The 10905-nt window shown below is 32.5% G+C and overlaps 2 protein-coding genes across 2 annotated transcripts; both read right to left on the bottom strand.

Moving 5' to 3' along the window:
- Positions 1-5140: 5140 nt before the first annotated feature.
- On the bottom strand, positions 5141-7477 carry LOC129216365 (uncharacterized). Its single transcript, XM_054850578.1, has one exon. The coding sequence runs from the start codon at positions 7475-7477 to the stop codon at positions 5141-5143; it is 2337 nt and encodes a 778-aa protein (XP_054706553.1).
- Positions 7478-7742: 265 nt separating this feature from the next.
- LOC129216364 (uncharacterized) lies at positions 7743-9458 on the bottom strand. Its single transcript, XM_054850577.1, has one exon. The coding sequence runs from the start codon at positions 9456-9458 to the stop codon at positions 7743-7745; it is 1716 nt and encodes a 571-aa protein (XP_054706552.1).
- Positions 9459-10905: the final 1447 nt, after the last annotated feature.

Raw genomic sequence — 10905 nt, 5'->3', positions numbered from 1 at the left:
GAAAACCGTTGGCATCAATCTAATATTTTTAAGAACTGCAGACAGTAATTTCAAACCATTAGCATCGACCTAATAGGATATTTAAATAACTGTTGACTATTGTCAAATTGTTGGTATCAATATGATGGAATATTTTAATAATGGTTGAGAGTATTAAAAACTGCTGAATTCAAACTAATAGGATGTTTCGAAAACTGTTGACATTATTTGGAAACCATTGATTTAAGTCCTAAAGGGTGTTTAGAGACTGATGTTCATTGTTTAACAAATATGTTTTCAAATGTTGACATTAGTCAAAAGTAGATTTTGAACTGCTTTTACACTGTTTTACTTATTCTATAGCAAAATTTTGAATACATTTTATTATGTCAGACAATGTTTTTTAGTTGCTTGCTTGCGCGGTAGAACTATCGCGGTTAATAGCTAACAACTTTGCAGCATTCACACCCAGTAGATTAATGTTCAATTTATGGCAGTAATTTTTCCCACAAGAGATTTATTAAAATAGTTAAATTACGTATATATATATATATATATATATATATATATATATATATATATATATATATATGAAACAAAATACTTTTATTAAAATAAACATTCGCGTAAGAGTAATACCGTAATAGTATGTTCTAAAGACATGATATGGACAGCTGTTGTGTTAACGGGTTTCTCCGTGTAATATCTGTAAAATATGCTACAGATTTTGTTTGAAATTGTAACTTCAGCTGTATGGTTAGAAAAATGCATTAATTTCGTTCTGGGTACCAATGATAAAACAGAATCCCTAGGCGACAGGTTTAGCTTGTATACGAAAAAAAATGATTATGATTTTTAAATTTGCTTTAATGGATTTTAAATACAAGCGACTATATTTTACCCCACTTTCACTTATTACGGTGGTTTTAAGTAAAGTTAGCATTTCTTTGAATGTTTTTTTTTTTTTTTCAAAGATTTTTTTTCCGTCGACTTCTTTTCTCATAATCTCCTTCTTTAATTTAATATTATCCTGTCTTCAAACCGAAATTGTAAATGTACATTTTTGGCATTAACATATTTTTGAAGCAGATGTACATTTGTAGCTATTTGATATAGTTATGCTAATGAATTAATAATGCTAACTCTTGAATCACGAAATATGAAAGCAATACATAATGTTCAATGAAAGATTCAAAATTGTTTCATTTTTCCAGAAAATTTACAACAACTGGATGTGATTAATAATAGTATATTTCATTAAAATAAATCTATAGCTTGCATTTTACATTCTCATTTTAATGATAAAATCACAACCACATTTGATCATTGACGTGTGAGAGCTGCAAATATCGGATCTGTGTATTATAAATAAAATATATTGTAAGGAAAATGATTTTTAAGGAAAAAAGTATGTCAATATTTAACCACAAATACGTTGCATAATACGTAACTATTGACGCCACTAACTATGAGATACGAACAAGCAAATTCAGGAATTTGAAATTCTAACGAGGAAGAAAGAAACCCACCAGGGTACTCCAATAATCACGAAAAGTCTTTTGAAGTGATTTAAAAAAAAATGCGTTTATAACGATTTTCATAAATTCAAATGGTGCAATGATAAATTTTAGCGAATAAAAGTTGAGTGAAACGCAGTATACCTTATCTCATAATAATTTCGGAGCGAGAAACTATCTCTCGCCATTGCTTTCACTCTGTCTCTCCTTCTCTCGACTGTTAAGCTGACAAGCAACATATATTGATTTCTAACCATCTATGCAAAGCTAAACACGGTAGTGCGAAGTGGCATTACAGATTCCTCTCTAATACATGTTGAACATGAATTGTACATGTCTCTCTAAAAATGTCATTTGTATAAACAAAAGTATGCAGTAGCATCCCCATGATTGACGATCAGTACGTTGAAATTATAATTTATTTATTAGTGAAACAACTATCGTGTTTCTATTAAAATTTAAATCGAATTTGAAATTATAATGTTGCATGCATTATAGTCATTTATTTTCCATGTTACTACTAGTGTTTCAACGTTTAGTGATAAGCATGGACTTGTTTGTGCAGACGTAATTAAAATTATTTAAATAGTTTGTATTAGGTACTAGTTAACAAATCTTTTTGAGAAATTTGGCTGCTTGTTATTAGAGTTATACACTGGCGACGAAATGGGTCTTTTAATAGGTAAATAAATAACAGCAAAATTATATACAGTCAAGCACGCTTATTAGAATATCGATGTAATACATTTTCCTAGTACCAAATTGTTGTAATTTGTTACTTTGATCCCGAATAATGGAATACAGTCGAATCTCGTTTTACGCAAGGGATGCGCTCCAAAACTTCTCGCGTAAGTGTAAATTTCGCGTTGTTGAAAATGGTATACACGCTTGTTTTAATAAAAATTCCCAGTTATTTTTTTACATTTATAAAATCCCCTCTCACTGTTCTGAACCATTTCCTACCTAAAAAGTGAACTTTTCCTGTATTTTAATAAAGAATATTAATTAACGTAAAATACTATTAAGATGCACAAAATGCATGATAAATGATAGATAAAGAGTCATAAAATAAGACAGCACCGTACGTACATTATGTAGAAATAATAAAGTGCATCTCTATAATAGTACTTTTCAAAATATACAATTATTCTGTATATAACTTAACAAATGAAAATGATGATAATTAATGTGTGATCAGATTGTTATTAGTATTCTTCTGACAGTGTATGCACATCATGCAACTCCTCAGAAAAAAATGAAGAAGAAAGATCAGGTTGATGTGCTACCTGCCTAAATTATTCTAAAGTTTCGTGCTGTTGGCGAGTACTTCGTTGCATCTCTAAAATTTGTTACTCGTGAAAAACTCGCGATATAGCCATTTCGTGTAAGTCGAATCGCTTTTTGTAGCGCGAATCCACTGTATCCCGCTCATTAGATCATTTCTTCGTGTAAAGTTGGCTGTTCTATTAGGCGGGCTCGATTTTATATTTTATGTACACAACTTTTTACACGTTAACAGGCAGCACGTGTGCTACAACTATCAACACACATTTGTACAATAAACGACTATTTGGAAATCAGAAAACACAATGCTTAAATGAATTACTAACGAATGCTGCTGAAAAGTTGAGATACATTTATATATTTTGGTGCCGTTACTCTAATATATTGGAATCAAAATCAAGCCTATGCACAACTTCTTCCTCAACCCATAACAGGGGAGGTGAAAAAGTAGGGCATAACAAGAGGACGTGATTTCTCGAAAACAGCGCTACTTTCTTTTTTTTTTTTTGAAAAATTGTGTAGCTGAGAGACAATCCTAGTATTTCTCTTTGATGTTCTATAAACTTTTACTTAGGAGAGAAAAAAAAATAAATTGAAATTGAAATTTAAATTTCTTAAGAAAAATTTGTTAAGTTCTTCTTTTTTTTGAGAATAAAACATATGCTGCAGTAAATATTTTACATCTATTAATGTAAACGATTATATTAGTTATTTAATATGCACATGTAGCTTTAGCAGCAGAAATTTAAATATATCCCATTATAAACTAGTTTTGGCTGTAGATTAACTATTAGTATATCGCATTGTATTTCTGGTAATATTTTTGCACTCATTATCCCTAGAACATCAATTGCATCACGTTAATGAAAACTCCAATCAATTGACAACTACATGTTGAACTTTTTGCATCTCTTCCGCCTAACGCGGATCAAATAAACGAAATCGTCTTCGCGTTCCTAACGTGAGAATCACGGGTACTATTGCAGACAATTGTGAAAATGAAGGGAAGGTAAGGTCTCGTAGACCGCTATTGAAAGCAGGAGTTTCAACCAAATCCACAATCCAAAAGATGTTAATAAGAGAGGGTGATATTCGAGGTTTTAAAAGAAGAAGCTATTGGGAAAAACAGTCCAATCGGACTACGCATGTGTCAGACACGGTGATATGAACATTTAATCAGTCCGTGGGACTGATCCTCCCCTGTTACGGCATGAAAATAATTCACTCCAAAATATTATCGAAATATTTAAAATTTAAACACTAATAATAATAACGGCAAAGTAATGTACAAGAGTGCAGTGTGAACGCATAAGCTTGCCAAAGAGGAATATTTCTTCTAACCTAGAGAAAACACCGTTAAAAATTTCGCAAACGAAATAAATGTCATAGATATTTGAATCACTTGAAAAGGGGCCAATTTAATCGTACTTATTCTGTATTGGTATCATCATTTCGTTTACGAAGTCGTTCTTAGTTAGAAAGATGTTTAGAGAACGAATTGCTGCTTGTTGGTAGTCGGAATATTGTGTTTTCTATCCTTTGAAAGAATCGCTTTTTTAATACTAAACTAACGACGGACGCATCTTTTCATTGCTTAGGAAAATTCACTTTGCTAAAGAGAGTTCTAGCGTGAGAAAGGATTTTGTTTTGCTAAGAAATGATTGGCATAGATTTAGTAGTTCTTGCATAGTTAAATTGTTATTAATCTAATAGTTCAAGATCAAGTATATTTTAGTTTAAAAATAGGTTTAACTTACTTAAATTTGAAACTATTGAAATGAATTATATATAAAGATACTGCTGTTATGTAATTTATATGAATGACATAATATTTCTTTTTTCTAATACTTTTATTTTTCCAAAGAGGTTACACAAAGGTTATTTTCTTAAAGAAATAAAACTTTTCGTCCAAACACATCTGAAATCAAAAGTTCTTCATTTTTAGATAATCTTAGTACATTGAAGGATACTCAATATTTTATGAACTTCATACCGACAAAAAATGCAATGATTGTTACGTGAAAACGCTTTCTAAACTGATGATACCATCACCCTAATAAATAATACAGGCGTTGTAATGATTGATCAGTCAAAAATAATCAGTAATATTAAGCTACTTTTCAACGAGACATTTATTTCCACCATTAAAACTTTGCATTTTTAAGCGAACTCGACCATATTTTTTGAATTACTCTCACAACCAACGTTGCCAAACGTCAAACACTAAAAATAGAAAAATAAAGAAAATAAATGAAATAGACATTTCATGCGTGACGTAACATTCTCCCACCTTGAGTTAGGAGCAACTCAACATATAAAACCATTAAATTGTTATTAACTTTAAAGTTCTTAATATATGTCTATAAGTCCAATTTTTGAAGTTTTCGAACAACTCTACCACTTCTTGTAGCGTAAGTCTTCGATTCACAGTCCTTGACTTCCCTCTCAGGAACTAAGGTTGAACTTTTGATTCCTGCTGATCGTGATGGTTTATCTGCAGCAGCAATCTCGTCAACAGGCAAGTCATCTATTGACGGTATTTCCAACGGAAATATTCGTTGAATGGGTCTAAGAAATGTTGAACGTTCGGTTTTCACCCTTACAAGTCGAGATTTGTTATCTTTGCCAGGGATAATTTCGGTAATTTTTCCTAAAGGCCAATCAACACGTTTAGCATTATCGCTTCCGATCAGTACTATTTCCCCGATTCGAAGGGAACGTAGATTTTTGATTTTAGGTTTCTGTACAAGCTGTCCGAGATATTCTGATCTGAATCTTTTCTTTAGATCATTTAAAATTCTTTGTCTGTACTTCACTCTTCTACTCAGTGATTTCTGGTCTAAAACTTCTATATCTGGTAAACTAGTCTCTTTAATGTCATGCAAAAACATTGCTGGGGATAGAGGTCTTAAACTATCACCTTCAGAAACATAAGTCATTGGTCGCGCGTTAACGATCCTTTCACAGTCGGTTAATATTGTTGACATTTCTTCATATGTCAAATATGCTTTTCCTAAGACTCTCTTTAAAAGATCTTTAACAATTCTAATGAGCCTCTCCCACCAACCGCCCCACCATGGGGCAGCAGGGGGATTAAACTTCCATACAATAGTCTGCACGGCTCCAGACTTTAGGACTTGGTTCCAATCAATAAGCTTTAGTGCATTAGCCGCACCGACGAAATTTGGGCCGTTGTCGCAATATACCATAGACACTCTACCACGTCGAGACATAAATCTCTTAAAGGCCATCAGAAAACTCTCAGTAGATGCAAAATTCACCAATTCTAAATGCACCGCTCTATAGACTGCGCATGTAAATATTATTATCCAGATTTTCTGCTTTTCTTTTATAAAAACTGGACCTGCCATGTCTATTCCCGTGATCTGAAAAACGGCTGCATCTTTTGTTCTATCGGCTGGAAGAGGTGTCGGGTCTGACTGAAGACACTTTGCCTTGTGTCTTAAACAAGTAACGCATTTCGATAAAATTTTCCTAATAGTTTTCCTACCATTTAGGACCCAATATTTCTCTCTCAATATATTCAAAAGAACCTGTGTACCAGCATGACAGTTGCTTTTGTGTTCATACAAAATAAGTCTTTTTGTGACTTCGTGTTCTGATGGAAGTAGTACTGGCATAAGAAAATCGTCTGTGTCATCTCGGTACAAAATCCTTGTTCTAACACGTATGACACCTTTACTATCTTTAAATGTTTCGAGATTGCGTATCTTTCTATCTTCTTCACAAAATGATTCTTCTTGTACTACTTTTACAATTCTCGTTTCAGCTTCGATAAATTCGTGAGAATTCAACTCTCCACACAATCTTAAATTTTGTTTAACTGAACAATTATGTTTGAAGCGAAGAATCCATGCCACTAAACGAACTATCTGTTTATAGTCTGAAAAGTAGCGATGCATCCAATCTGATTTGTTCATTATTTTTGCGGTAGTTAACAAAACTGGACATTTTTTCTTCTCTTTAATAACTTGCTCTTCGTCAATAAGCGGAAAATTTACAAGGGAACATGGCCAATTTTCAATCGGATCTTTCATCCAATGTGGCCCCTCCCACCATCTGCCTTTTAAAAAGGAACTCGCATTGCAACCTCTTGAAGGTAAATCGGCAGGATTGTCTTCGCTTGGTACATATAACCAACATGTCGTGGAAGTTAATTTTCTAATTTCATCAATTCTATTTTTGACAAAGATGGACCAATTTTCCTCTTTGCTTATCCACGTGAGTATCGTTGTCGAATCACTCCAGTAATTCACTTTAATACTTGTGCAACCCAATGAATCAATGATGTGTTTTGTTAATCGCGCTCCAATCAGAGCCGCTAAAAGTTCTAATCTAGGAATGGTCGCACCTTTCGTCGGAGCTAAGCGAGATTTTGAAGCTAAGATATAAACGTCTACATTATCTTCTATTTGCACTCTTAAGAAGACAACAGTTGCATATGCATCTTTACTTGCATCACAAAACGTATGCAGAGAACATGAATGAGTGTCAGTTAAAGGAAATTTTATCCACCTAGGAAAACTAATTGAATTGAGATCTTTTAGGCAATCAAACCAGGTTAGAAATTTCTTTCTCAAATCCTCTGCTATTTCCTCATCCCAGTTTAAACCTTGTTGCCATGCTTCTCGCAACAAGAGCTTTGGGCAAAGTGTCACGGGTGTAACAAACCCCATCGGATCAAATATTTTATGTGCTGTCGACAGTAAAGTTCGTTTCGAAAACTTCAAAAATTGGACTTATAGACATATATTAAGAACTTTAAAGTTAATAACAATTTAATGGTTTTATATGTTGAGTTGCTCCTAACTCAAGGTGGGAGAATGTTACGTCACGCATGAAATGTCTATTTCATTTATTTTCTTTATTTTTCTATTTTTAGTGTTTGACGTTTGGCAACGTTGGTTGTGAGAGTAATTCAAAAAATATGGTCGAGTTCGCTTAAAAATGCAAAGTTTTAATGGTGGAAATAAATGTCTCGTTGAAAAGTAGCTTAATATTACTGATTATTTTTGACTGATCAATCATTACAACGCCTGTATTATTTATTAGGGTGATGGTATCATCCAATTTTCTTAGCCTTATTCTGTAACAATTTTGCTGTCGTTGTTCAGTTTCGATACCGCCAAATAAAGAGTGAATTACAACTTCATCACGAATTTTTTCATAATTTAATTTCGCCGCCAAATCCTTCAAAATATACGAATGCTGCGATGCAGTATCTAAAATAGCATTCACTTCTATCTCTTTATGGCCGGAAGTGGAGACCAACTTCACTTTTAACGTAGGCAAAATAACTCTTGGACTTTTACTCATGGTTGTCATGGTAACATCTTTTGATTTTTCTTCAACTGCCGTTTCTTTCATTTCTTGTTGTTGCCTGTATGTGTCAGATTTAAACTCATCGCACATTATCGTCAAATGTCGTTTATTACAATTAGTACACTTAAAATAGCTTCTACACAATCTTGCTTGGTGACCAGGTTTTAAACATAGATAGCAACAACCCTTATCCTTCAATATTTTCCGTTTTTCAACTAAATTCATTTTTTGAGCTGAGAAGCAATTCGAACTCAAATGTCTACCATCGCAAAATGCGCATCTTTTAAAATCACTTGTATGAGTGCTGGCAGTCAACGCAGATGCAGTATGAATTTTGTCCTTATAAGTGTTTAAATTAATCCGCTTCTTTTCTATATTTTCCTCAGAACCTTTATTTCTAAGTAAACCAAAACCAGATACTGCCAGGTTAATACTTTCTTCGTTTTCAACCTCGGATTTCAAGAACTTCATTAGACTATCAAGACGTGTTTTCGAATCATCTTTTGACTCCAAAGTTACGTTACGATGCCATGCTTTCAAAAAATCTTCATTAAAACATGACTCTACCAAAGGAAATAACATAGATGCACACTTATCTGTAGTGACACCTAATGTTTCAAGTGCACGCAAATACGACTCTAATTTATCATATAAAGATGAATAAGAAATGTTCTGACGTGTTTGGTGTACTGAGATTATCAATTGCAACAATTCTCTTACGTATATTTCAACTAAGAGATCTTCCCTCCCAAATCTTGATTTTAAACTGTCAATGGCTTTACAATAATTATCTTTAATGGGTGGGTAACTTTCCACTACTTCTCGGGCTCTGGAACCCTTGACAGTGGCTTGAATGAGATACTGAAATTTATCATCTTCCGAAATATCACAATCGTCATGAATTTTCTGAAATTGGCTCCAAAAGGGAAGCCACTCTTTAATATCATCGCCAAATTTTCTGAATTCTAGCTTAGGTAATTTGAATTTCCGCTTATTCTTATTTTCAGAAAATGTATCACTGCTTTCATTTACTAATAAAGGCACATTAATAATTGACATACCTTTCGTGTGAATATCAACAAAATTTGAATCGTATTCTTCTACAGCTTGCATTTCTTCTTCTAAATCTGCGTCTTCAACGTTTAGAAGCAGCGTTAAAATCTTTTCGTTAATGTCTTTTAACTCAGCACATTTGTTTTCTAATAATGTCAAAGCCACTTGAACTTCATGTTTATCTGCCTCGGCAGATTCCAGCTGAATTTTTATTCTTGAAACAATTCTCGTGAAAGAAGACCGAATAGCTTTGCGAAGCTTCTTTAAATTATTCAGCTCCATTCCAATATGCTGAATTCAAAATATCAATCCAGAACAACAGTCCTGTCGCGGACGCCAGTTGTTACGTGAAAACGCTTTCTAAACTGATGATACCATCACCCTAATAAATAATACAGGCGTTGTAATGATTGATCAGTCAAAAATAATCAGTAATATTAAGCTACTTTTCAACGAGACATTTATTTCCACCATTAAAACTTTGCATTTTTAAGCGAACTCGACCATATTTTTTTGAATTACTCTCACAACCAACGTTGCCAAACGTCAAACACTAAAAATAGAAAAATAAAGAAAATAAATGAAATAGACATTTCATGCGTGACGTAACAATGATAAGATTTTACAATCTACTAATATTCTTTCTATTTTCATTACTTAATCCAAACCTTTTAGGACATTTTGAGATTTTAATTTGGCAAGAATGGGGGGAAAAATAAATAACTTTATTTTTTGCAATGTTATTGCATACGTCTCTGAAATATAAGTATTGTACAGTTAAAAATATTTCGCTTCATTATGCTGTACAAGTCTAAGTTTAGCTAAGAAAATTTAAGTGAGGAGTGTATAGTGATTTTAATTAGAAGTAATTATCAGAACAAGAACAAAACTAATTACAAGGCCCTCCAAAACTACTATTTTAATTACATGCTTATGCAAATACAAACTCATTACAATAAATATACTTTCACTTTCAGACATGCCGTAACAGCTCGTTAGAAGCATTATGTAAAAATTTTCGTTCAGTGGTGTAAGTTTCATGTATAAGTAGCACTAACGGATTGTATGCAAATAATGTTTTGTTTCATGAAAAATGAGTAATATTTCATTACTTACTCATTAATGCAATATCTCAAATGAAGATGAATCATATACTTTCCCTAAATAAAGGTAAACATGATTTAAATTTCTAATGAAACGAATAATTTGGAATTTTCTTAATCATAGAGTCATTGAAGACTAATAGTTTGTCATATGTCTCTTGTAGTTGTCTGCGTTTGATTTTAAAGGATGAAAATATAATTTATAAAAAATTAATGCTTTAAACAAAACGTATGTCAGGCTGTTTAAATCGTGATACTTTGTTCATAAATGCTTTTCACAAGGGAAAATAAAACATAAATACGATATTTTACTGGATCATCATTTATGAACTTAGCATTTATAATATACGTAGTGACGGAAGTTCATGCTTAAACAGACTTTAACTAATTAAGTATCAAGTTCATGTAGACTTAAATATTTGATAGTGTAAGTTACACAATAATTGTTGATAATTCTCTCAAGTATTTTGCGACAAGAATCAATACAAAAAATACAAGAATAATGTGTGTTTCTTCAGCGAATAGATAGTGGAAATTTTTCGAGCTTGATAAGGTTACAAGGACCTTAACAAGTGCCCAAAAGAAGTTTTTTACAAAGCGTCGAAAGTCCAATAAAAAATTAAATC

This window comes from Uloborus diversus, chromosome 2, assembly GCF_026930045.1.
Source record: "Uloborus diversus isolate 005 chromosome 2, Udiv.v.3.1, whole genome shotgun sequence".
Taxonomy (NCBI): Eukaryota; Metazoa; Arthropoda; class Arachnida; order Araneae; family Uloboridae; genus Uloborus; species Uloborus diversus.
This window is presented reverse-complemented; position numbering and strand designations above follow the sequence as displayed.

Bases quoted from the DNA above. Each gene is read 5' to 3' on its own strand.
- LOC129216364 (XM_054850577.1), bottom strand. From the start codon at position 9,458: ATGGAGCTGAATAATTTAAAGAAGCTTCGCAAAGCTATTCGGTCTTCT.
- LOC129216365 (XM_054850578.1), bottom strand. From the start codon at position 7,477: ATGGGGTTTGTTACACCCGTGACACTTTGCCCAAAGCTCTTGTTGCGA.